Source organism: Sus scrofa, chromosome 4 (genome assembly GCF_000003025.6).
Source record: "Sus scrofa isolate TJ Tabasco breed Duroc chromosome 4, Sscrofa11.1, whole genome shotgun sequence".
Classification (NCBI taxonomy): domain Eukaryota; kingdom Metazoa; phylum Chordata; class Mammalia; order Artiodactyla; family Suidae; genus Sus; species Sus scrofa.
The window spans coordinates 14,451,055-14,478,777 of record NC_010446.5 but is presented as its reverse complement, the minus strand read 5'-3'; the positions used below and the strand labels follow the sequence as shown (position 1 = coordinate 14,478,777).

At 41.5% G+C, this 27,723-nt stretch overlaps 1 protein-coding gene across 7 annotated transcripts in view; it reads left to right on the top strand.

Moving 5' to 3' along the window:
- NSMCE2 (NSE2/MMS21 homolog, SMC5-SMC6 complex SUMO ligase) overlaps positions 1–27,723 on the top strand; it is a 238,870-nt gene that overhangs the window by 119,415 nt on the left and 91,732 nt on the right. For 4 of the 7 annotated variants that reach the window (XM_021088935.1, XM_021088934.1, XM_021088941.1 and 1 more), the window contains one exon: positions 5,769–5,852. The exons of 2 other annotated variants lie outside the window; for them this stretch is intronic. In XM_021088935.1, coding sequence (XP_020944594.1) covers positions 5,769–5,852 — 84 coding nt within the window. The remainder of the gene's footprint in view (positions 1–5,768; positions 5,853–27,723) is intronic. One more of the 7 variants, XM_021088936.1, reaches the window with a different exon arrangement.

Here is a 27,723-nt window from a genome sequence, read left to right as displayed (position 1 = left end):
TTACGATTTTGTGGTTTGGGCCTAAAAGGATAAAAATAGAAGTACAAATAAGTTTAAACCCTAAAGATACTTAATTCCATCAAATTATATTTATGTAGGCTTTTTCTTCCTTATAAGTGTAGAGTTTGTTTTGATTTTGAACAAAACATTGCTAAGTTTTGCCCACTGTAATAATTGAATAGTCAGTAACTTTGTCTCCATTGTTTTGAGATTTTTACGTTCTCGAAAATTTTTTCCAAAATAAAATGAATATAAATGCACTTTTATTTGAAAATATTTTAAGCCATATTGGTACTAATACAAGGCGGTTCCCCCATACCCACGAGGGGAGGGTTGTGGGTTAGGTGTGACAAAGAGATGGACGAGGTGAAACTCACGTGGTAAGAGTGTCAGGACTCCTGAACTGCTGCAGGTTGCAGACTGCGGGTCTCGGTCCGTTTCTGTCCCGACATCACCATTTCACCTGTCTTCCCTGCTGGAAACCTAGAAGAAATCTTTTATCCTTTCTTTCCTCTTTCATTCTCTACATCCAATAAATAGATCTTAATTATTTATTTAGAACGACCATGGCATCAGTTTTGGTCTTTATCTCTATACCTCTGGACATTAATTAGCAGTTGAAGAGAAGTGAACTAGTACATTTTGACCATACCATTACATGTGCATTTCATTCTTAAAACAGGCCTGAGGAGTAGGACAGTTATCTGCATTTTTCAGATTGTGTAAACAGGGTAAGATCTTTGAAGTACGTACATTGCTAAGGAATCTCCTTGCTCTGAATCTTTCTTGCCCTGTAATGCATTCTATTCTAAGAATACCAATGTCATCTCCCTAAAATGTGACTTTTAATGTATAATAACTTACTTAATAAGATCTATACTTGCTGATCTAGCACTTTATAAATTACCAGGGATTTTTCGCATCTGATGTCATTCTGCACAAACCTTCCTCGAGGTTAATGTTATCTCATATTACTGCTTCACAAAGTAAACTGTAATGATTTCTTTTTCCCATCAAGCCGGTTATGAACTCGTAGTATTGATGCCCTTCCACATTTTATGCTCTGACCCTGTGTCCGTTTAATCCCCTCTCTCAGTGTAAACTGGGGTTAGCTTTAGCGCGGGGAGCGAGCTTCCTCATGGTCCCCTCTGGGTACCATTCTCATCACTCCCCTGATGTGTGCTCACAGTGCAAACTGTTCACCACTATCCCCCCACTGCCCCTCCCCTGACTCCTGTCCCCCAACTTAAACTCTGTCAGTCCTTCTGGGCCCATTTCATGTCCTGCCTTTTCAATTTTAAGCCTTCCCCAGTAATTTCTGACTTCCTGGCAGTCTTTAGTTCTTGATTTATTTTATCAGATGTGTTTGCCCTTAAATGTGATTTTAAAATTTCCCCCAACTATAAAAGTAGCATATGCTTGATGTAAAAATATCATATAGGGTATTTGAAAGTGAAAAGATCACTCTTGGCTTCCTAATCCCAGTCTGTAGAAGCAACCATCGTTAGGTGTCTTTACCGTCCTGTTTCTGTATATAAACAAGAATATGCTCAGGCACATACAGACACATACCTGTTGACACACATGGAGATAGCTATAGATTACAGGAGTTCCCTTGTGGTGCGGTGGGTTAAGGATCCAGCATTGTCACTGCAGTGTCTTGGGTCACTCCTGTGGTGCAGGTTCAGTCCCTGGCCCAGGAACTTTCAAATGCCATGGACTCCACCAAAGGAAAAAAAGATCTATTTTACACACCTACATCATCCTGCAGCTTTCCTTTTTTACTTGGCAATATATCTTGGAAATCTTTCCATAGCAGTGAATGTAAGTGATTTCATTTAAACATGTCTCTTTACTGCCTCAGATTGTTTCATGTCAAATTATTTTATGCATATACATCTTCTTTCACAAAAAGAAAATGGAAACTCCTCGAGAGCAGGAGTAATTACGTACTTGTTCTCTTTTCCATTTCTTTACTCTTTGTGCATTTATTGCGTATTTCCCTCTTTGTGCTGTGAGAGGTCAAAGATGTTTATTTCTCATAACCCCTAAGGATTAGGATCTAGTAGGTGCAAATCCACATTTATACGTAGAACCGTAACACAGGAAGAAATTGAGATGTGACACCAATTATCACTGTCGGAAATATGGCTGATTAAGTTATTTGAACAATTCTTCTGCTGGAAGTTATCAAAATTGTTGAATATGTATAAGAAAACATCCTCAGAGCAGCAAAGGGCTGAAAATCTAAGGAAATACAAGAAAAAATGAGAAGCTTAGAGAACTAAAGCTGCTTTCGCTAGGAATGACTAACATAAAATTGAGGATAATGATGGGGGGGCGGTTACAGGGAGGTTCTAGGGTTTTCAGAATTCTCTGTTGACCTGGAGGGAGATATATGGGAATAATTTATTTTGTAAACTGAGTCTATTTGCTTTGCGTACTTTTTTTTTTTTTGTCTTTTTCAGGGCTGCACCTGCGGCATATGGAAGTTCCCAGGCTAGGGGTCTAATTGGACCTGTAGCTGTCGGCCTACGCCACAGCAACACCAGATCCGAACCACATCTTCAACCTACTACACCACAGCTCACGGCAACGCCGGATCTTTAACCTGCAGAGCAAGGCCAGGGTCGAACCTGCAACCTCATGGTTCCTAGTCGGATTCGTTTCCGCTGCACCACAATGGAAACTGCTGCTTTGTGTACTTTTTTATATACATGTTATAATTTATAACAAGGAATTAAATGTAAAAAATCAAGTTATAAAACAATATACAGCGAGTTCCCTAGTGGTCTAGTGGTTAAGATTTTGTGCTTTCACCTCTGTGGCCTGAGTTCATTCCCTGGTCTGGAAACTGAAATCCCACATCAAACTACTGCATGCTGCAGCCAAAAAGAAAAAAAAGGAAGGAAAAAAACCCCCAAACCAGTATATATTAATGATCTCACACATGCGTATAGATTACATAAATGTTTCTGTGCATATGTGTTACATAAATAGAATATGTAATATAAATTCACACAATTGATATAATAGATATAGAAGTTATGTTTGTATATGTATATGGGGGGATGAAAAAGTGAGCATATGTATATGTTTTTCACATACTTAGAAAAAGATTCAGCACTTACTGACTGAAGATGGCCTTGAGAGGTAGAACAGGGCTGGGGAAGTGGTAAGAAAGGAACGTAGTATACTTTGTGCTTCAAGCCACTGTAGTTAATTTTTAAAATGATTTTTATTGGGAGTTCCCGTCGTGGCGCAGTGGTTAACGAACCCGACTAGGAACCATGAGGTTGCGGGTTCGATCCCTGGCCTCCATCAGTGGGTGAAGGATCCGGCATTGCCATGAGCTGTGGTGTAGGTTGCAGACATGGCTCGGATCTGGGGATCTGGCGTAGGCCGGCGGCTACAGCTCCGATTGGACCCCTAGCCTGGGAACCTCCATATGCCGTGGGAGCGGCCCCAGAAAAAGGCAAAAAGACAAAAAAATAAAATAAAATGATCATTATTATTTAGTATATTTTAAAAAAACAGATTTTAAAAATATGGCTTCTGTCTCTGCCCTTATGTATAAAAGTACTCCCTCTGCCAGCCTCCTCACCACTTTGCACAGTACATACCTTTTTTAAAAAATTGAAGAATAGTTGATTTATAATGTTGTGTTAATTTCTTCTGTACAGCAAAGTGATTCAGTTGTGTGTGTGTGTGTAATCTTATTCATGTTTTTTCCATTATGGTTTGTCACAGGATATTGAATACAGTTCCCTTTGCTATACATCAGGACCTCGTTGTTTATCCATCCTATATGTAATAGTTTGCCTCTGCTAATCCCACACTCCCAGTCCTTCCCTTCCCTACCCTGCCATCCCCTTGGCAACCACAAGTCTGTTCTCTATACTGTAAGTCTGTTTTTGTTTTGTAGATATGTTGATTTGTATCGTATTTTAGATTACACATATAAGTGAGAACATCTGGTGTTTGTCTTCCTCTTTCTGACTTCGCTTAGGATGCTAATCTCTAGGTCCATCCATGTTGCTGCAAATGACATGATTTCATTCTTCCTGATAGCTGAGTGGTATTTCATGTATATTCATGTGTATATATACCACATCTTCTTTTGTCTGGATATATGCCCAGGAGTGAGACTGCTGGATCATACGGCAACTCTGTTTTTAGTTTTTTAAGGAGCCTCCATACTGTTTTCCGTGGTAGCTGCACCCCAACAGCGTTCCCTTTTTTCCACCCCCTCTCTAGCATTTGATGACGTTTTGATAATGGCCATTCTGCCTGGTGTGCGGTGGTGCCTCATTGTAGTTATGATTTGCATTTCTCTAATAATTAGTAATGTCGAGACCTTTTTTTTAAATGTCTTGTTCCTTTGCTAGACTGTAAGCTCTTAAAAGGAACAAGACAATTTTATCTTTATATTTCTTGTATCAAGTTGACCCTGGTACATAGGTGGGGACCTATGAATACTAGTGAAAAAATGAATGAATAAATGTACCTTAAGAAGGACTTAGGACCATAGGTATCCAATAGATACAACATTTCTTTAGAGGCTCTTGTTATACTTTTGAATATTATTTTGTATCTGGCACAGCAGTGGGCATAAAGTTGGCACGGTGAATACAGGTTGATTTGAATTTAACAGACACTTTGTGGAACCTGTAGGCAAATGTGGAGTCCACCACGTGGTGCCCCTCTTGATCCCAGAAAGCAGGAAAGTGAAAATACTCTCTGAAAATTAAATAAAGAAATGAACACCTAATATATTAAAGCGAAGAGAGGCAGTGTGATCTTATGAGACCTAAAGATGCAGTGGGCAGAAAGGTTTGATTGTAACCTAATTGAAGATACTGACGTCTTAAAAACAAATAAACATAAGAAGTCTCCATCAGAAGAGCATTTTTTCTGTCTCCGACATAGAGAAGAAGAAAAACTAAAGTAATTGTCATGATACCTCTGGCCAATGGCACCTGCCAGGTGAGGGCAAGCCTCTGGCCTGCCTGGCAGGTGGATTATCTCGCGGTACAGAGCCGCAGAGCCTCATGCTGTTTTGCACTGGAATCCCACGTAATTAACTCCACTTGTTCTGCTTCTGTGCACAGCAAGCTTCTCTCTGGTAATTTGCCTTCCCAAGGAGAGCATTCACTATCAGGCTGGTACAGACCGATGCAAAGATTCAGTATGCCTGATTTCCTCTGGTGTTCACTGTTGATAATAAAGTCGCCTTCTGTTTGTTTTATATACATCAGTGTCTTGTGAGTTTTATTAGCATGAGTCTGCATTCCTGGGCCCAGGCAAAATGAGATCGGGTATCAGAGTCTGCAAGGCTCATCAAGGTAAATACTGCCTTGTGGGCATCTGTTGGAGCGGACTGCTGGATTTCCCAAGTGATGCCCGTCCGTGTCGTCCTGCTCCACCTTCTCTTTCCATCCCACACTTCACCAGCAAAGTTCTTCCCAGAAGGCACGTTGAGAACATCCTAAGAATGTGCACATTTCAGTTAGAGAGTACCAAATATGATGTCAGTGACAGTAGACCCTTGTCCTCCGGGTGAGTATTAATTGTTTGGTCTTGTAAATTTCAACCTCTACGGCCAAACGGAATGTATATTATAGACGCCCCATCATGAGGACCCCCAAACCCATTTCCAGTTCTGGCTTCACATCCTCTTCTGGCTTCACTTCTGGCTCTCATCTCATTGTCAGCATTGATCCTGGCGTCATGCTCAAGTCACTTCCTAACCCAGGTCTCTCTTCCAGCAGTGAAACCTAAAGAAGATGGAGGACACAATGAGTTCGACAAGATTAAGGATAAGGATGCAAGTAGAGCAGGCAATGAACGAGGTTATAGACTTTTTTCTTCCATTCTCATCTTTCCCTCTTTCCTCACAACAATCCTGGTCGCATTTGAAAGGGTTTCAAAATCCCACACGCTACTATAGAAAGAGTAAAAGACAAATTCTCAGTGACTTGTTCAGCCTGTCTATGAATATAATGGAACGTAAACCAGATTTCAATAAGGAAATTGCCAAAAGAATGTCGTGGTAGACAATAGGGCAAAACTCATTTCAACTCCTAAGCAAACCCTGGTATTTTGAAACATTGATTCTTGCATCAAATAAGTACACTATTAGGTAGGAGTTTGTTACATTTCCTCCTTTCTCCCCTACTCCTCTTCTTTCACCCCCATTTCCAGCCAGCTTAAATTTTACCATAAATTTATCAGGAATGCACCCAAATCAATCCTCAGCTGTCAGGTTTGATTTAAAATAATATATCTTTTATTACTAGATTGGGGCCTCACAAAGATTTTCAGGTAGGACAAGTTAATATAAAACCTGAGACCTATTTTTTTTACAAACTTGGTTCTTAAAAACTTTTGTTTTGACAATCACAGTTCTCTTCATTTTATACAACTGGAGTCCTGCAGGAAAATAAGACATTGTTGGATTATTAGTATGTACGACAAGTTCATGAGGCCCCTGTCCCTGTCCATCACTCAGAGCCGTTCCTGTGTATTGATGGCAAGTGAAAGGGGGATGAATTGCTGTATAGGTTTGTGGGTTACTCCTCATTATTTACATGCTGATTAACCAGCCAGTGAATTCTTCTGGCCTCTTGGCCAAATTCACCATCCTCTGGCTTTCATTTTCTTTGGATGAAAGATGATACGTATGAGGAAAGAGTCCATTCTTCATCCCCATGTGAGTAAGGTTTGTTTCACAGCCAGAGACCTCTTGGATGTAAGATCAGTAGCTACTCTGTGGACTCTGCAATAGTGGAAGTTAGGCGGGGTAGCATCGAAACCACTCAAAATCAAGTCTGTCACCACCTCTGAAATACTTGTCCAACTTTAGTGGATTAGTAACAGTATTTTTTTACTAAGTTAGCATTTTCTAATGCAAACCAGATAGCATAATATGTTATATGCTGTTGTGAGGAAATACCCCCAAAAAAAGAAGGAAAGAAAAATCATATTCCATAGCTTCAATAAAAGTTTAATTAGTGGGAAAAGGATGAACTTGGTCAGCATTTGTAAAACCCCTGCAACTCTCAAAACTACCAGTCTTTTTAGAACTTACGTACATTTTCTTATTTTGTCAAAGTGCATGATATGTCTGCAAATAGGGAAGCACATAAACTATACCCTAAATAAAGACAGAGGAATAGAGTGAGTCAGAAAAAGATGGTCCCCTGAAAAGCAGTGAGTGTTTGACCTACTCCTCTCCCTGCCCCTCTTTTCACATAAGCCCAAGCCATTGCCTTCCTTTTGCCTGCTCTCCTTCTGTTGAAGGTCAGTGTCTAGACAGGGATTCACTGGACAGCCCTGAAAAGACAACGAGACAGAACTGTCCCAAAGTGGAGCAGCCTCATGGCGAGCTGAGGTTTGCAGGTTTTAAAACTATGCAGGTATCTTCAGACCTTGACAGCCTTTGTACCAAAGCCCTAACCTTTCCCAGGCTGACTACGTAAGGACCCTGTACAGAATGGCAGGGTAGACAGAAGTTCCTTTGCTTCTCTGTTCTCCCTTTCTAAATTCTTTTTCTGGCACCCTCTGGTTTTCCTCCATCCTTCTTGCAACCCTCTGACTTCTCTGATTCTTGTCCCTGTTCAGTAAAAGTTTTGCCATTAGGCTTGATATCATTAAGTCAGTCTCTGTATAGCCATAGGTCTGTGTGTTGTGTGTATGTATCTCCATTTTGGTCTTGTTCATTTGCAGTACACTTTAGAAAATTTCTTTCTAACCAGATAAACTCCAACAGCAATATTTCTTAAGTTTTTAGGGTGATTGTCTCTTTAGAAAATTACCCTCAAAAATGTATATTCATGTAAAATATTGGATCCAATTTCATGATGTTCATGCCCTCTTAGTACCTATTTATGGATCCCAGCGGGGTTCGGAATCCCCGTCCCATGATGAAATCACAAAATTATCTACTTCAGTGATCATTGGTGATGTTTGAAAATATATTCATTCACAGGATACTCAACAAATGCCTACTCTGTACAGGAACTATGTTGGGCCTTGAGATACAGTGAAAAGGACAGCGGCTTATCTATCAGAATTCACAGCATAGTTGAGGAGACACACAAACAAACAGATAATTATAATACAAAATAGGTGCAATAGTAGGGACAGCACAGGATACTTCAGAGTGTATGTGAGTATTTAGTTCAGCTGTGGAGCATCAGGAAATTCTCCTTACAGTGATACAGTAGTTGTTCTCTCAAGTAGAAGGAATGCTATGTACGAAGTCAAGAGAGTTAGACTTGTGTGTTGTGTTGAACAATTTGGGTTTGATTTCAGAGCCCCTGAAGTTGAGGGATCTTTAACTGAACAGGGTAACTCTGACTTGGAGCATGGAGAATGGATTGGGGAAGAGGACTAGGGGCTGGGAAGCTTCGGTGGTAGCTGGGAGACAATGATAGCGGTTCTAACAAAAACACCGACAGTGTGGATGAAGAGAAGAGGGTGCGTTGAAAGGATATGAATTGGACATCACAGGATTCAGTGATTGAATCCACCCCTTCAACAAATACTTGTTGTGCTGCTGTGTGTTAAAGATGCTCTGAGATACTACAGAGACATCATCTCTGTCTTTGGGTCTAGTGCTGATGACCTCCAGGCTTCAGGAGTGGACAGCTCAGTGGATAATGGCGCTGTCCTCTAGAGGTGGAACAGACACGTGTCTCTAATGAAAGGTCCCTGGAGAGGAGAAGTAATTCTTCAAGCTGTGAACGCACTTCCTGAGATTTTAGGATGTCCCTGTAGTTGTGAATCCCTGTGTCTAATGAGAGGTGTTACTGATGGGAGAATGTTTCCATATGAACAGTATTTGAGGAGGGGCTTGAGAACCAGTGACAGAGATGTCAGTTGGGCTCAGGAAATGGATGAGATGACACAGGAAGAGTGTATAGAACGAGGGGAGAGGAAGGACAAGGATTGGACCCAGCAAAACATTGGAGAAAGGAGAGGACCCTGCTGAGAAAGCCAGGAGTATGGAAAGAATGTGAAGCATGTTTGAAGATGGAATCAGTGAAACAGGTGGGAGGCATAGCATGGCAGCAGCAGGCAGCTTCAGGGTATATTGGACGGGCTTCTGGTTCAAGATGATAACCTGAGCTTACATGTTAAATTTCATAAGTTCATCATGACTTTAGCATGGAATCATCAATCTTCATATCAAAAGTGGCCGGCAAAAGATAATGAAGAAATTTTATACTCTGTGAATTATAGCTAAAGAAAGCTGTTATTAAGTGAAGAGAATAATGATGAAAATTCACTCTTTAAATGTACCCTAGCAAAATTGTTGTATTTTAAAAATAAATTACAAATTTAAAATAAACAAGGGATAGGAGGAGTTCCCTTCGTCGTCGCGCAGTGGTTAACGAATCCGACTAGGAACCATGAGGTTGTGGGTTCAATCCCTGGCCTTGCTCAGTGGGTTAAGGATCCTGCGTTGCCGTGAGCTGTGGTGTAGGCTGCAGACGCGGCTTGGGTCTCGTGTTGCTGTGTCTGTGGTGTTGGCCAGCGGCTATAGTTCCAGTTAGACGCCTAGCCTGGGAACCTCCATATGCCATGGGAGCAGCCCTAGAAAAGACAAAAAGACAAAAATAAAATAAAATAATATAATATAAAATAAAATAAAAAAATAAAATAAGGAATAGGAGTTCCCGTCGTGGTGCTGTGGTTAACGAGTCCAACTAGGAACCACAAGGTTTCAGGTTTGGTCCCTAGCCTTGCGTAGTGGGTTAGGGATCCGGTGTTGTTGTGAGCTGTGGTGTAGGTCACAGACGTGGCTCAGATCTAGAGTTGCTGTGGCTCCTGCATAGGCCGGCAGCAGCAGCTCTGGTTGGACTCCTGGCCTGGGAGCCTCCATATGCCTCGGGTGCAGTCCTAAAAGGACAAAAGACTAAAATAGACTAGACTAGACTAGACTAGAATATTATAAAAACAAGGAATAAACTATAAGCATTCAGATATGTGGGGTTGGGGTAGACTGGAGTGAGGGAGAAGATATTATCCACAAAAGAAGGAGAATAAATTTGTATCCAGTTACCTGATGGCACTATATGCAAAAAGCAACAGAGTATCACCTTAGAACTAGAGGAGAAAGGGTTGTTACCCAAATTTTACAGCCAGCTTAGGCATCTCTACTTTTTCTTTCCTTTTGCTTATTTTCTTTTTCTTTTCTTTTTGTTTGTTTGTTGCTTTTAAGAGCTGCACTCGCGGCATATAGAAGTTCCCAGGCTAGGGGTCAAATCGGAGCTATAGCTGCCAGTCTACACCACACTCACAGCAATGCTGGATTCTTTGACCCACTGAGCAGGGCCAGGAATCAAATTCACTCTTTAAGTGTATCCTAGCAAAATTGTTGTATGTAACCCTGGGTACTAGTTGTGTTTCCACTGAGCCGTAGCAAGAATTTTTTCTTGAAAGGGCAGTAGAGAGATCATCTTTGACCTTGAATGACTTGCAAAATATTCCACTCATGTCCTTACTCTGAAAAAAAATTATGCAAAAACATGCAAGAGCCAAAGAAGTAATTAGTAAGAATAAAGAGCCCAGTAAAGGAAGGAAATTATAGGAGGGTATTTTTTTTAAATTGGTGCGGAATTAACTGTAACAGTTGCTAATATGGTAGTAAGCCATAGACTAATGATGAATGAGTTCTCAAAAAGGAATAACGTGGCAGACTAATAATAAAAATGGGGATCTGCAGTTGTCAAGTATGTCACCGGTTTGGAAGGCGGAGGAAGATGGGAGTGTGCAAGGGGGCTCCCCTAAAATGCTGTTTTGTTATTGCCATTGATAATGAAATACAGGACAAAGAAAGGTCAAGCAGTACTAGACTAGAATAAACTAGAAAACAGATGAATAACTTCCTAATCACTTGGTTAAGAATGAGAGGGAGAGGAGAACATTTGGAAGTGTGGAAAAAACGATATAGTTTAAAATGAAAACAACTTACTCATTACCACACAGGGACCACTTTATTCTATTGAAAGCCAAGGATTCAGTTTTTTGTGTGTATGGTATGTGGAATGATTGGCCCACAGGGACCGGCTGTATAGCACAGAGAACTCCACCCAGTGTTCTCTGATCATCTCTGTGGGAAAAGAATCTGAACGAGGATGGATGTGTGCACACGTATAACGGAATCACTTTGTCGTATAGCCGAAATTATCATAACATTGTAAATAAACTATACTTCAATAAAACTTTAAAAAGTGAAAATTAAAAAAATTTTAATCCAGCTGTAGTATGGAGTTCCTTTGTGGCTCAGTGGGTTAAGGATCGGTGTTGTCAGAGTTCCGGCAGTGGTGCAGTGGGTTAAGGATCTGGCATGGCCTTGGCTGTGGTGCCTCTTTGCAGGGCTAAGATTTGATCCCTGGCCCAGGAACTTCTATATGCCACATGTGCAGTCAAAAAAAAAAAAAAAAAGATCTGGCATTGTCACTGCTGTGGCATAGGTTTGTTCGATCCCCAGCCTAGGAATTTCTGCATGCCACGGGTGCAGCCAAAAAAAAAAAAAAAAAATCAAACCATAATAAGATCCTAAGGCACAGCTTTAAAATGAGAGGGGGTGGAGGGATCTATAACCATAGATGCAGAAGTTCTTTAAAAATAAGTTAGGAAAGAGTAATATGTTTAACCTATGGCAGTAAATTAAATCTGCAAACTGAATGAGCAAAAAATAGATTTAAAACAAAAACAATCAAAATTGCTTCGGAATAGCCAAAATGTGAATGATGTTGACAAAAAGAAGACTAAAAGAAGGATCTTTCCGGAGTTCCCATCGTGGCTCAGTGGTTAACAAATCTGACTGGAACCATGAGGTTGTGGGTTCGATCCCTGGCTTCGCTCGCTCAGTGGGTTAAGGATCCGGCATTGCCTTGAGATGCGGCTTGGAGGCCGGCGGCTACAGCTCCGATTAGACCCCTAGCCTGGGAATCTCCATATGCCTCGGGAGCAGCCCTAGAAAAGACAAAAGAAAAAAGAAAGATCTTTCCTCCCCAAAGGTGGAAATCCTAGACACACTAATTGTTAAATTATGTCAGATCTTAAAGGAATGGATATTTTCTGTGCTCACTAATCTGTTTTAAAGCCTGTGAAAATATGAAACATTTCCCAGTTCATTTTAGGAAACTAGGATGACTTAGGACCAAAGTCCATGTTTTGTCTTTCTCTTAAAAGTTGAGAGTACTTGGAGTTCCCAAGCAGTAACAAACCTGACTGGTATCCATGAGGATGAGGGTTCAATCCCTGGCCTCTGTCAGTGGGTTAAGGATCCAGCGTTACCCTGAGCTGTGGTGTAGGTCGCAGATGCGGCTTGGACCCTGCGTTGCTGTGGCAGTGGTGTGGGCAGGCAGCTGCAGCTCCAGTTCGGACCCCTAGCCCAGGAACCTCCATATGCCGTAGGTGAGGCCCTAAAAAGACCAAAAAAAAAAAAAAAAAAAAAGTACTTTTACTTAAAACTTCATATGTGAAATCTTAAATATTAGCACATAAAATCTGGCAGCATATTGAAAGAATTGTATGTATGATCAATTTGGATTTGCTTCAATAATGTAGCATTTATCATTAGAAAATCAATTAAGTGGTAATCATGTCTAGAAGTCAAACGAAGAAAGCCTCTTCCAACCATTTTTTTTCATGAGTCAAGCATTATTCTGGTGGGCCAGCAGTGAAACCAAAGTAACCAAGTCCCTTTCTTTTTGAAACATAAGTCCGATGAGAGAACAATAAAAAAGATATTGTAATAAGCACATTTAAAATTTTGGCGTATGATAGATTTTCAGATCAGTAGGGGAAAATTGGCTTGTCAAAAATGTTTGGGGGAGTTCCCATTGTGGCTCAGCAGGTTAAGAACCCAATTAGTATCCATGAGGATTTGGGTTTGATACTTGGCCTTGCTCAGTGGGTTAAGTGTCCAGTGTTGCTGTGGCTGTGGTGTAGGCCGGCAGCTGTAGCTCTGATTTGACCACTTAGCCTGGGAACTTCCATATGCACCAGGTGGGGCCCTAACCCCCCCCCCCCAAAAAAACCAAACAAACAAACAAAAAAAAGCTTGGAACCAGTGGTTAATGTTTTAATGACACTATTTTAAGTCCAAAGTTTATATTTTACATTAAAATACATTCCAGATGAATTAAAGACTTCAGTGTTCAAAAATTGAAAGCAAACTATGAGAAGAAACAATCAGTGAATATTTACATTGCTTCATGTTGTGTTAGATCTTTTCAATCACATCCGAGGGAGAAGTGCTTGAAAGGATTTATGAGCTGAAAGATTATGTCTCCCTGTTTCTGAGACAATAAGGACAAAAGCAACTGCTTCCAACTTGCAAACATGCAGCAAAGCATAACATTTGGAAGATGTATTTGAAAGTTTTATATACAAAGAACTGAAACTTCAACGGGTAAAACCCAATATCATTACTTAATACATTAAGTTTTTTCAGGCAAAGACCAGCTGAACATTTTTTCATGAACATTTTTTGGGTGCTTCCTGCAAGCTAGACGTTGTTGTGATGGGTTACATGTGTTATGTCATGCCATGCTCACAGCAGGCATCTGAAATAGGTACAGGTGGTATTTTACATATGTTACAGGCCTCGCAGAGGCACAGGAAGAGGTCTTAGTAGCTTGCCCCAGGGCCCCCAGCTAATAATTGGCAGAACCAGCTTTCCAATCCAGTCTAGTGCCAGAGTCCACTTTTCTAATCATTTTGCTGTACCAAATATGTCTCTTAATTTTCTGACTTTTTTTTTTTTTTTTGTCTTTTTGCCATTTCTTGGGCTGCTCTCGTGGCATATGGAAGTTCCCAGGCTAGGGGTTGAGTTGGAGATGTAGCCACCAGCCTATGCCAGAGCCACAGCAACTCAGGATCCGAGCCGTGTCTGCGACCTACACCACAGCTCACAGCAACGCCAGATCCTTAACCCACTGAGCAAAGCTAGGGATCGAACCCACAACCTCATGGTTCCTAGTCAGATTTGTTAACCACTGAGCCGCGACGGGAACTCCTTTTTTCTGACTTATTAAAGCTCTCAGAAAAACTGGTTCGGGGAGGGGATACATTTAACTTAATCAATCTGAAGAGTAAATTTGGATGATGGCTTCCCAACTCACAGCTGAAAATCCACTGGGAGCTTGGGAGGAATACTTTTCTCACCTACATCCTGTCTTTGCTGGGGCGGGCGGCGGAGAGTCCTGTTTAGCACTGAAGTTTTATTCAGTTGCCAAAATAACTTTCAGAAAAATCACTTTGAAGAATTTTTGAGTAAACTATTTCCCTGTTTATTCCAAAACAAGTTAGTGGACTTCAAATGTCACTCATTTCATCTATGTATATTTGCAAGACTGGCTTTTCTCTGTTTGTGACTAGGATAGCAAAACCAAAGCAGTTTGATCCGCAGGCCTTCATTGAATTCTCTTTCCCACACCACTTAGGTTAGAAGGCAAACATTTTCATCAAGCAGGAATACTCAGTACTTAGTTTGATCAAAGCTTTGAAGCAAAAAAAAAAATTTTCCCTCTGCATCAAAAAATAAAACAAAAACCACAACCCAATTAAATAATGGGCAGAGAATCTGAATAGACATTTCTTCCAAAGAAGACACACAGATGGCCAAGGAACTTGAAAAGGTATTCATCACCAATCAGAGAAATGCAAATCAAAACCTCAGTGAGATGTCACGTTACACCTGTCATGGCTTTTATCAAAAAGACAACAAGTAACAAGTGTTGGTGAAGATATAGAGAAAAGACAAGCCTATGTACTGTTGGTGGGAATGTAAACTGGTGCAACTACTATGGAAAACAGTCTTGGAGGTTCTTCATGAAATTAAAAATTAAACTACCATATGATCCAATAATTCCACTTCTGAACATTTTTCTGAAGAAAACAAAAACACTTAATTCAAAAAGATATATGCACCCCTGTATTTATTGCAGCATTCTTTACAATAGCAAAGATACGAAAGCAACCTAACTGTCGATTGGTAAATGAATGGATAGAGATATATAAAATATATTATAGATACATAGTGGAATATTAATCAGCCACAAAAAGAATGAAATCCTGCAGTTTGTAACAACATGACCAAGGGAATTAAGTCAGAAAGAGAAAGACAAATACCATATGATTTCAGTTGTATGTAGAGTCTAAAAAAGAAAACAGATGAACAAACTAAACAGAAACAGGCTCATAGATACAGAGAACAAACAGGTGGTTGCTAGAGGGTTGGGGTGTGGGGGGATGAGTGAAATAGGTGAGGGAGATTAAGAGGTACAAACTTGCAGTTAAAGAATAAATGAGTCACAGGGATGAAATGTACAGCCTAGGGAATACAGTCAATAATATTGTAATAACTTTGTATGGTGACAGGTGGCAACTAGACTAGGTGGTGATCCTTTTGTAATAGATAGAAATATTGAATCACTGTCATACACCTGGAACTAACATAATGTCATAGGTCAATCTTACTTCAATTAAAATTTTTTCCCACAAATCTGCCATTGTTTTAGTATTTTAAGTTTGGGATTAAAAAGAAATCATTGAAGACAGGATTGAGATTTTTTAAGTTTATTTAAAGGTGGCATGAGATTTTAAAAACATTAAGAAACTAGTTTCTATACATGCTTACCAGTATGGAAATGTAAAGATGCTCACGGTCTTTTTCTTTGTTGGTTTTTTAGGGCCACACCTGTGGCATATGGAAGTTCTCCGGTTAGGGGTCGAATTGGAGCTACAGCTGCCAGCCTGTGCTGCAGCCAGAGCAGTGCGGGAGCCAAGCCCTGTCTTCGGCCTTCACCACAGCTCACAGCAGCGCTGGATCCTTAACCCACTGAGCGAGGCCAGGGATTGAACCTGCGTCCTCATGGATACTAGTCGGGCTTGTTACCGCTGAGCCACGAGGGGAACTTCCCACAATCTATTTTTTAAAAACGGCATGACTTCTGCATCCTCCCAGATTTTTTTTTCAGCCCCATTTCTTTTATATTAACTAATTTGAAAAGGACTAAGATGCTGTTGGAATCTTATGATACCATGTATTGAATTTCTATTTATCCTTTTTCAAAATAAATGTAGTGTATCTCTATGGATAGCTGTTGAAATATTTATGGCATTAGCATTATTATTTCCTTATTGTAGATGAACATTTGTTAATTAAAAATAAACCTCTTTTACTTGTTTCACTTTTAATGAGTTCAGGTTTTTATCTAAAATTATTATAGGAATAATTTCTTCTGTCTCTTATTTTGTCATGTCTCTTACAAACATTGATTAGCTTTTGTCTTAAATCCATCTAAATCTTTTTTTTTTTTTTCCTTGTCTTTTTACAGACCGCACCCATGGCATATGGAAGTTCCCAGGCTAGGGGCTGAATCGGAGCTACAGCTGCCAGCCTACACCACAGCCACAGCAACTCAGGATCCAAGCCATGTCTGTGACTTACACCACAGCTCACAGCAATGCCAGATCCTTAACCCACTGAGCAAGGCCAGGAATCGAACCCGCACCCTCATGGATTCTAGTCAGGTTCGTTAGCTGCTGAGCCATGGCAGGAACTCCCCAAATCAATCTGAATCTTGACCTTTAAATAGTTTGGTTTATGTTGACAGTGAGAACAATGTTGTTTATAACATCAATATTAGCCAACATATACTAAATGTGTATTATAATAAAAAGTATATACAATATGATCTCATTTTTATAAAATAGATTTAAATCTCTGATATGCCATGAGGAAAAGAGTCTAAAAGAATAAGTAATGCAGCTATTAAAAATGACTATCTTTTGGCATTCCCTGTGGCTCAGCAGGTTAAGGATCCAGTGTTGTCACTGCAGAGGCTTGGGCTACTGCTGTGGTGTGGGTTTGATTCCTGGCCTAGGAATGTTTATATGCTGAGGGCGCAGCCAAAAACAAAGATTATCTTTTATGTTGGAACTACAAGTGATCTAAATTTTTATTTGTATGTATGTTCAAAGTATTTATAATAAAAATGTATTATTTCCTAATTTTAAAGACAATAAGGGAGAAAAGCGGTCACCTACCAGACAAAGTAGACAAACGGCAGTAGCTTTCTGATATACCAGCCATGCCCATTGGCAAGTATAATGGAGGGAGGGACAAAATAAAGAAGGAGATAATGCAGTTCTCAATAATAATAGAAAATGCCCAGAAATGAACTTAAGAAATATGTAGATCTTTTCAAAAAGCAAATTTAAATTTTTCTGAGGTACTGGAAACAATGGAAAATTGAGTCACAGGCATTAATAAGAAGACACACTTTTTTAAATGGGAGATATCTGAATATGTTTAAATTCTAATGCAAAAAGAGGAAAGTTAAGTTTTTCAAACAGTGGAAGGAATAGCATTTGGTGCCTGAGTATATATGGACCTTGAGTGAGAGCTAGGTGATGGTGATATTTCCAAATTTCCAACTTACTTTCATATTTTAATATCTTTAAAATTGGCGTATGTCTCATTGTCAATGAGATCTTATAATGGGTGGCTTTTTTTTTTTTTTTCTCAGCATGTGAAATAATGGGGCATTTTAAAATTTGAGGGAATGCAGCTGACCCTTGAACAACACAGGTTTGAACTGTATGGATCCACTTATAGTTGATTTTTCACTTGGTTGGAGGGTTGGTGTCCCTAACTCCCAAGTTGTTCAAGGGTCAACTGTATTTTAATCTGGTAGTTAATGGTTTGAAAATCAATTGTGTTTATCCATTTCAAAATTATCTTACACTGAAAGCATACATTTCACCTGTATAGTTTGTTTAAACAGTGCGTAAATTAGATTAAATGGATAGTTACAGGTGGAATGGACAATTCAGAAGTTCAGGACTCTGGAGCTCCTGTGGGGGCAAGGACCCCACGTTGTCTCTGTGAGGATGCGGGTTCAATCCCTGGCCTTGCTCCGTGGGTTAAGGATCCAGCAGTGCCACAAACTGCAGTGTAGATCACAGATGCATCTCAGATCAGGTGTTGCCAGGGCTGTGGTGTAGGCCTCAGCTGCAGCTATGATTCAACCCATAGCTTGGGAACTTCCTTATACGACAGGTACAACCATAAAAAGAAAAAAAAAAAAAAACCAAAGTTCAGAACTCAAGCTCTGGAGCAGAGCAGGGCCAGTCAAAACATCTTTACCTGTCTTTTGGGCAGATCTCTTTACTAGCTTTTTTTTAATCTGCAAAACAAGGATTCATAAATGGTACCTATTTCTAAAGATTGTTGTGAGGAGTAAATGGAAAAGACACATAAAGCTCTTACCATCGTGCCTGGCAAATGGGAAGCTGTAGTCAGCTGTAGCTGTGATGACTGTTTCCTGAAGTGCTGTTTCAGATTGCAAAGAAATAACTGCCCTTTACCTGCCACCCCAGGGTACTGCCATGTCTCTTTAAGAAAAGCTAGATTCTATCTGAAATAGGCAAATAGGCAAATATGTTGTCATATGAGCTCCATGTTGCCTTGTCTTGAAGGATGTTAAACTGTTATCTGCTAAAGAATTTGAGTTAGCAGGTGTACACAGATTCTGAACCTCATTGTGCCCAGCCCAAAGCCTTGCGTATGACCGATACGTAAGTACTGATTGATAATTATTTAGCCCCAAGGAGCGGCCTTTCTTTTTGCTTGAAACAAAGAAGATGCAGTCTTTGTAGATGGGTGTTTAGGGAACTTCTGCAGTTATGTCCCAGATGGATTGTAAGAGTTTGGTTTTTTGTTGCTGTGTGTTTTGGGGTTTTTTGGTTTGTTTTTTTTTTCCTTTTTTTTCCCTGATGTTGTACTGGGCACGGCCTAGTCACTGCGTAAACATTGGCTAGGGAGTACAGATATTGTTGTAAATATACCTCTTAGTTTGTCTAGTAACACCAGCATCCTATGTGACTTATCTTTATTATAGACTTACTAAATGAGTATTGTGCCCTTTCTCCAGAGTGCTTAACTCGAAGTCATATAGGCAGTCTGATTTATAAGGTAGTTGCATTTAGGAAATTACCTTTCCTAAATTGCCTTTCCTAACTATTCTGCCATGCAGGAGGGAATTCTGAGAAAAAAGTTCATACCTTTGGTAAATGCTTCTGTGTGTTCAGTGAATGGACACTTCCCACCAACTTTTGCTTTTGCTTTTCTGGTTAGTCATAGTCATTATAACCTCTCCTCTAAGATTATCTAGTATTTTGGAAGCTCCTCAGAAAGCTTAGAAGATATTAAATATTTTCAGGTCTAAATGTGTATTTCTAAAACTATAGTTCGTTATCTCTCCGTATTCAGCAAACTGTTTTTTAATTTTGTCAAAATTTAATTTTTAGAATTGGGTTTGTAATTCAGTCCTTAATGATTTCAAATTATTTCATTTCCTTTGACCTTAATAATTACATTTAATTATTCAAACTCAGATGCCTCAGTCGTTCACATTTGTGTGTGAATCAGTCATGTTTAAGGATGTCCACTAACTAAGGTCTTATGCATTCTTGCACATTCTTGTTAATGTCTGATGCATGTCAGTGCATAGTGTTTTGAGTCATTGGTGCCCCAGAACATTTTACCAAGACATGTAGCGTGTCATCAAATGATTGGATTTTAAGAATAGCCGTAAATGGGACCCAATTTGCAAAAGTAAATAGGGTCTCCCTTTAAAAGAAAGAAAATTAACAATGCTCATCATTCAGACTCTGAGGTTTAATTAGCTCTGACTTGCTAAAGAAAAGACAGCGAGCAAATAAATAGCATGTACTTCCCATGTATGGTAAATTATGAATCATTGCTGTTTTTTTATATAACTGACCCACATAGAGTCTTTGCTGTAGTCTTTTATCTGTGTGCCTCAGGTTTTTTGCTTTGTTTGGTTTGATTTGGTTTGCTCTGGCAAAATGAAAGACTATAATTTGATGAGCTTATAAATCCCTCCAACTTCTAAAATGCCATAAGACTTTCAGCCTAAATTCCTTTGAGCCTTAATGCTCATGCTAATTGATATGGCCAGGGTGTCTGGAATCAGCCTCCTTGGTACAAATCACTGTTAAGTTCTGCGATGGTACCGTTCAGCAGACACATGGCATGACCTTGAATCCGAAAAGACTCGTGGTCCAATACGAGAATACTGTGGTTTTAGCACACGGCCCCCAAATTCTTTGACACTCCTCCCATCAACTGGTAGGGCTGTACCCCATGAATCTTGGCTCTGTGGCTGCCTGAAGATAGAAATTAGCAGAAGCTTATTCTATTTTTACTCAGAAACTATATCAGTTTCTAAGCCCAGGCCTTAAGAAGCTAGCAGCTTCTACTTCCTATCTCTTGGAACAGTCACTCTTGGAACTCAGCTACAGTGCTGAGAAGCCTAAATGGCCCTGGGGAAAGACCCAGGGGGAGAGGAACTAACAGCCAACACCCGCTTGTCAGCTCTAAGGATGAACCGCCTTGAAAAGGAGATTCTGCAGCTTCAGGAGAGCTGCCCCAGCTGACCCTGTGTAGAGCAAAGACAGGTGTTGTCACCAAGCCCTGCCCAGGTTGAGATCTGTGAGCAGAATACATGACTGCTGTGGTGAACAACATTTTTTTGTTGTTTTTTGGTTTTTTTGGTCAGTACAAGGAGGTAAACATATAAGCAATTTTGAAGCAATGTAGAATTACAGTGACAGCAGTGGGCACTGGGTGTCACAGGAACACTGAAGAGAGTCACCTGATCCTTCCTTCACCATCGAGGAAGACTTCCTTAGGGAGATGACAAGTCACCTGAGTCTTGAATGAGTAAGGGTTAGCCAGGTGGAGGGAGAAAGGGCGGGGTGTTCTGGGCAGAAGGGACAACAGTGTGATCAGAAGTAGAGGCACGAAGCGGCATGTACACGTGAGGCATTATGAGTACTGAGTCGTTGCTGGAGCATAAAGCTGGGGACAGGAAGTACTGACGATGTAGCTGGAGCGGTTGGCAGAGTATAAATCATGGTGAGCTGCCAATGAAGGCATATTGTATACATACAATTTAGCGCTTTTGGTTTTGTTCTAGGTAGCACGAGAGCAATCTGATCAGATTTGTGTTTTAGACAGATCCTTCTATCAACTAGAGAGAAAGCAGATTTGAAGGTTTTAAAACTGGAAGCAGAAGGACCAGTTAGGTGGTCATTGCAGAAGCACAGGCAAGAACAATGAGGGCCTAAATGAATACTACAGTGGTGGCGGTGGGAGGAGAAAATGGATTGAAGAAATATTTAGGGCAGTTAATAAAAAGAAGTACTTAGGAGGCAAAAAGGATAATACTTAGTAACTGATTGTGGGGAGAAAGGGCAAAGCGGAAGGAGACTCTCAGATTGCTGAGTTAGGTCACTGGCTAGATGCAGAAGGAGGGAGTGAAGGAGAGAATAAGGAGGAGTGTTATACAAGCCAAAAATTAAAGGATATTCAAGCCACAAATAAAGATTTGGCCGTCACAGTCACAGAGATGATAGTTGAACTTATTAATGGACAGGCTCACCCAAGAAAGAATGTTCAGTGATAAAGAGGATTGAGGAGGAAGCCCTGAGAGTAGCCTGATGTTTAAAAGATGGGAGTTCCCGACGTGGCTCAGTGGAAACGAATCTGACTAGGAACCATGAGGTTCTGAGTTCAATCCCTGAGCTCAGTGAGTTGGGGATCTGGTGTTGCCATGAGCTGTGGTGTAGGTCACAGACACAGCTTGGATCTGGCGTTGCTGTGGCTGTGGTGTAGGCCAGCAGCTACAGCTCCAATTAAACCTCTAGCCTGGGAACCTCCATATGCCATGGGTGCAGCCCTGGAAAGACAATAAATAAATAAATAAATAAATAAATAAATAAATAAATAAATAAATAAAATAAGTAAAAGATGGTCAAAGGAGAAGAAGCCCATGAAAGATTTGAGGGTGGAAAAAAAAAAAGCATCCAAGAAGTTCTAGGAGAACCAAGAAGGAATTGTCTCAGAAACCAAATGAGGAGTTCCCATTATGGCTCAGTGGGTTAAGAACCTGACTAGTATCCGTCGGATGGGTTAAGGATCTGGCATTGCTGTGAACTTTGGTGTAGGTTGCAGACGTGGCTTGGACGTGGCTAACCCTAACGTTGCTCTGGCTGTGGTATAGGCTGGCAGCTGCATCTCTGATTTGACCTCCATATGCTGTGGGCATGGCTCTTAAAAGACCAAAAAAAAAGAAAGAAAGAAAGAAAGAAACCAAATGAGTCGATTTTCAAGGAGGGGGTAATCTTGTGTGTCAAATATAATCAACAGTCTGGGAGGGTGAGGATAAGTGAATGGAAGGTAAGAAACTAGACACAGATGGAGGAGAACACAGGGCCATGAGAAGGTTTGGTGGTGATGGTGGTGGTTTTAGAGGAATAGAAAATACGCAAGTTCCCAAGGAGCTCCTGCCGATAAGGTAGAAGAGACTGAAGAGAGAAGAAAAAGAAGACATGACTCATGCAGTAGCATCCAGTTGGAGATAAAAGGGCATAGGGTCTAGGGCAGTCCTTGGAGGCTGGAGGAATACCGGAAGCGTAGATGCACATGGTAGTATGGGAGTCAGACAGGAAATTGAAAGTCCTAGTTGATAGACTTAATTTTTTCATTTCAGATAGGAGATGGGTTTGTCCACTGAAAGAAGGGAGTTAAACAGAGGTCAAGAGCTGTATTGAAGGCAGTGGTGAGTTTTAGGAGTTCCTGTTGTGGTGCAATGGAAACAAATCTTAGTAGCATCCATGAGGACCTGGTTTCCGTCCCTGGCCTCGCTCAGTGGGTCAGGGATCCAGCATTGCCATCAGCCGTGGTGTAGGTGGCAGATACCGCTTGGATCCCGCATGGCTGTGGCTGTGGTGTAGGCCGGCAGCTACAGCTCTGATTTGACCCCAGCCTGGGAACTTCTGTATGGCACAGGTGCAGCCCTGAAAAGATTTAAAAAAAAAAAAAAAAAAGGCAGTGGTGAGTTTTAGAATGATCTTGGGAAGTGGAAACAAGGCCTGGCTCACAATAGGCGAGTAGGCAAGAGGGGTGGACAGATGCTCTTGAAGGCCCGATTGATGCTGAAGGCCATGGTTTTGAACTAGTGACCATCTGCGTGGTTATGTGACTTTATCCAAGGGAATGCCTCCACCCACCCCACTCATCCCCCTAAAATAGGTGGCTTCCACAGAGGAGGAAGCAAGGCCATCAGAAAAAACAGAACTTTGTTTAAGGCGATAGGGCATTCTGTGTAAACCTGCAGAATGGCTTGTCCTGGCGTTTGTTTGTTTGTTTGTTTTTAATAATCACATGAGGGTTCCAGAAAGCAAGATAGAAAAGATCTGGAAAGGAATCAAGAATGAGAAAAGGCACAGATGAGAAAACTCCCGGGAGTAAGAAGTTGGGGTTGAAAGAGAGAGGTTGGGCGTTCCTACATAAGAGGTTGTACTGGCGAGCGAATATGACACACCTTTCAAATTCAGTGGCCAGAGATTATACACAGGAGGAGAGACTTGTTTGGGAGAGACCTTTGGTACAATGCATTGTGGGAGTACAACTGACCTGGGTCCCAAGCAGTTTCTGGTCTGTCTCAGAACTTTGTAAAGAGCAAATGAGGGGATTCCTGTCATGGCTCAGTAGTAACGAACTGGACTAGGATCCATGGAGATGGGGGTTTGATCCCTGGCCTCGCTCAGTGAGTTACAGATCCGGCATTGCCATGAGCTATAGTATAGGTCGCACACGGCTGGGATCTGGTGTTGCTGTGGCTCTGGCATAGGCCAGTGGCTACAGCTCCAATTCGATCCCTAGCCTGGGAACCTCCATATGCCAGCCACACCTGTGGCCTTAAAAAGCAAAAAAAAAAAAAAAAGGAGCAAGTGAGAGCCCTCTGCCAGTCAGGAAGGGACTCAAGTGTTCAGAGCTACGATGTAGACCTGGGCTGAGATGAGGGCGGCCAGGAGCTTTGCAGGGGGGGCACCAAGGGCTTGGTTGAGTCTCCCTGAGGATTATAGAATAGTAGTAGCATTTTAGTCCTTGCTGGTCCTCTTCTGTTATGACAGCTCCCACAAATTTAACAGTAATAATTATCATGAAACTGGTAGCTTATGTTAATATGGGCTTTATAGCTTCTAAATGGGTGCTCTCAACACCTCTGAGAGAGAGACAGGGTAGATATAATGTCATTCCAGTTTACAGACCAGGAAGCGTGAAGCTCAGGTCACGCTGCTCGTAAGTGGCTAAGACTATACTAGAAATCAGACCTTCTGACTCTTAACCTTTTTCCACCAAGCTTCACTGCAGTTTTTGAGGCTGACACTAGATTGGGCTCATCGAATCTGATCTCCCCTTTTATAGATGAAACAACTGAGCCTGTCGAAGTGAAAAGAACGTAGCTATTGCTGGACAGGTTTCCTGGGAAGCCAGCTGTGAGCTGGAAGCGAGCATGGAGGAGTTTGCCAGGGAGCGCTCTTGGGACCAGCTCCCGAGGCAGGGAGAGGAAGGACGGAGGACTGGGCGGGGGGGCGCTACAATCAAACCGTGCTGATACAGTCTCAGCAAAACTTTGGTCAGTCGCACATGGAGCTCTGGAGATGGGTGACCCTTCAGGGCTGTCCTGAGCGAGAGAAACGGGGCCAGGCCCCTATACCTTATTGACTGGCCCTCGGATGCCAGTCGCCCCAGGAAGCAGCCATGGCCTTGGGCAAGGTGACTGTCTTCAACTAAATTGATGCCCAGAGGGGGCTGGGAGCAGGGAGCTTCCTGCCAGCAGCTCCATTCCTAAGGAGCACCTGGGAGGCATCCCACAGTGTCCACCACAGGGGACTTCAGAGTCAGCCACACGTGGGCTTGAATTCTGTCTCTGCCACTCAGTCAGCTGGTTAATGTCAGGCAGATTCTGGATAAGCTTCTGGAAGTCTCAGAATCGTCTGCTGTAAAATAGGAAAAATACTATGCAGATTCCCGAAGCCTGAATTTTCTTATTTGTGAAGAAGCAAGAAGAATTGGACTGTCCTTTAGGGAAAGTTGTTAAGTGGACCCAGTGAGATCATAAGGTTACCAGGGTACCTGTCACTTCTAGAACATTAGTGGTTATGAGCACACCATGGTTCAGTGCCAGATACATCATACTTGCCACGAAAGCTGCTCCAGTAATATTTTATTTTAAAATGTTCCAGAAAGATTCAGTGACTTCCTAGGGGCCAAAGTCAGTATCTGAGCCAGAGCTGGAATGCATCAGACTCCCCTGCTCTGGAGTGCAACCTATACGTCAAGGAGTCCGGGAGGGGTATCTCTGTGCTGAGTCAGAGTGTGGTGGAAGGGAGTGGGCCCGTGAATGTGACTCTACCTGGGAGAGTCACTCCAGAGGCCAGGTCACTGGTGTCAGCCCAGTGTATAAATGTGTTTTTCAGAATGGAACCAAGAGGATAAAATTAAAGATGAAGTCATCTGAGTAGCAGCACTCCACCAGCACAGCGCTGCGGCAAAAAAGATGATTATAGTTTGGTGACTTTGATTCATTGGGGCTAAATATAATATATAATAGTGCATTCTGTATTCATGAGACTGCATTTGTGTGTGTCCCCAGCAGATCGGGTTTCCAGTCCTGCTGACTCCCTCGCTTACTGGATGCTCAACCAAGGATAAGTTACTCTCCCGCTCTGGGCTTGGGTTTCCTGTATGAAAGGAGGATTTGGGACTAGGGGAGCCGCTCTTCTCTCTGGGTTTAATTCTTTACTTCCCGATAATACTATGCAGCACAGATGCTCTGAGTCAGAGCGTGGCTGGGTTAGCCTGCAGATGAATGGTCTTATTCTCTCTACACGTACAAGGGAGCACGAGGTGCTGAAAGGAGCCTGCAGACCAACGTGTCCAGCAGGGCTGGCAAAGAAGTCCTGATATTTACATTGCAGTGAAGCAGGGCTGAAAACTCTGTTTGGTGGGTCAGGCCACGTACTCCACCGTCAATGCAGAATTGTGTTCTTACCTGCAAGTTTTTGAGGAATTATCCAAGTTCATTGTTTGACTTTTACGAACAGCTGCTGTTGTGCTGAATACTGTGCAGAGCTGGTGTCTGTGATCTGAACCCCAGCCAATCTGGGGAGAGCATGGAGGGGTGATCCAGTTCCTGCACTTCTGGTTTTCTATCGGAAAACTCCATTAGGTGCTCAAATTTTAATCTCTATCCAACATCGGAAGCCTTCGTTGATTCTGGAAGCATCTGTTTTTCACTTTTTCACTTTGGCTGCTGTGCTCTGCTGTTAACTATTTTCATGTAATTAGGTTTATGACTTGAGTAGCTTTTGAAATACTGGAGATTCATCACACTGGAGGGCTTTTAATGTAACTCTTTTATTATTATCTCGAATTCTGGAAATTTAATCAGTATACTTACACTTTAAAATTTTTTCTTGCCTGAGTCATTACACATTTTCACAGAACAAATATTTAATCCTTATGATTTTGTAACCAAGGGATTTAAGGATTAGCTTTGAAAATAGGTCAGGGAAAACCGTCTACTTTGGTTTAAAGCTAATCGGGTAAGGAAGTAGGGGGGAAAAAAAGAAGCAATTTAGAAGCTTTTGCAAAGCATTTGTGAAATCAATTTTATGTAATTTTGTGAGAGCCACTCTCTGTGCAGCTCAGGTGTGGTTCAAACCTTCTTTTAGTCTGGCCACTCTTTCTACATCCATTATTATCCATCCATCCATTGTCCATCCCTTCTTTGACCCAGTATTGCCCTAGACACTGGGTAACAGACGTAAAGAAGACAGCCAGACTCCGCTATGTTCCAGTTCCGTGTGTGGCACATTGAAGCTTGGAAACGCGTATAGCTCCATAGTCTGGTGGGATGGGATGGGCCTTACCCTGGGCCCCCAGTTGTTCTCCCAAACTCACCGTAAGCTGGACGACTTTAGGGGGAACCTATTCTGTGTCCGTTTCCTCATCTCTGAAGTGGTGGTCATGCTTACCTTATTTACTTGATAGCTTTGATATGAGTCAAGTAAAATAGTGATCGGGAAAGAGCTTTGAAAGTAGCCGGCATTAGATAAAGACAAGTAGTAGTGTTGAGACTGTGGTAGTGTTTGTGACCATTTCATTGCCTCTTCGTGAAGGGCTGAGGGTGAGTACATGTTTGTTGTTCTCTGGAGCTAGATCTGTATGTTTCTGATGGTCAGACTTAGCAACTTCCTTTATTTAGTACCCTGCTTCCTGTCCACAGAATGGAGACTTCATAATGATGTAGCTGAGGGAATGATACCTATTAGCGAGGAAAACTTATTTGAAAATGTTATGCAATCCACATATTGCATTACGTCAACAAGTATTAAGTGATAAGATTAAGTGGGCAGAGAAAGGGGTAAAGTATGAAATGGCATCTGTCTGCCAAAAGCCTGGGCTTGGATTTGAAAATTCCAAGTGGCTGAATATAAATCATTACCTTAATTGTGTTTTCTCAAGGATTTGTACAGAATTGAGATGTCTACTTGGTTGTATAATGTCTCAGACATTGGAATGTCCATTTATCCTTCTTGGATCCTGGGCAGAGCCTCATAGGAAGAAACTAAGAGCATTCCTTCAAGCTTCAGGTATGATTTACTGTTAGGTTTCAGGCCTCCCGTGTGGTAGACCAAATCCCTCTCTGGGCGTGAGTTTCCTCTATGAAGTGAGGATTTGGATCTAGGAGAGCCTCTTCCTAGAGGTAGGTCTAGAACATTCTGATGTTCTAGAACAAGATGAGAGGTGTGACC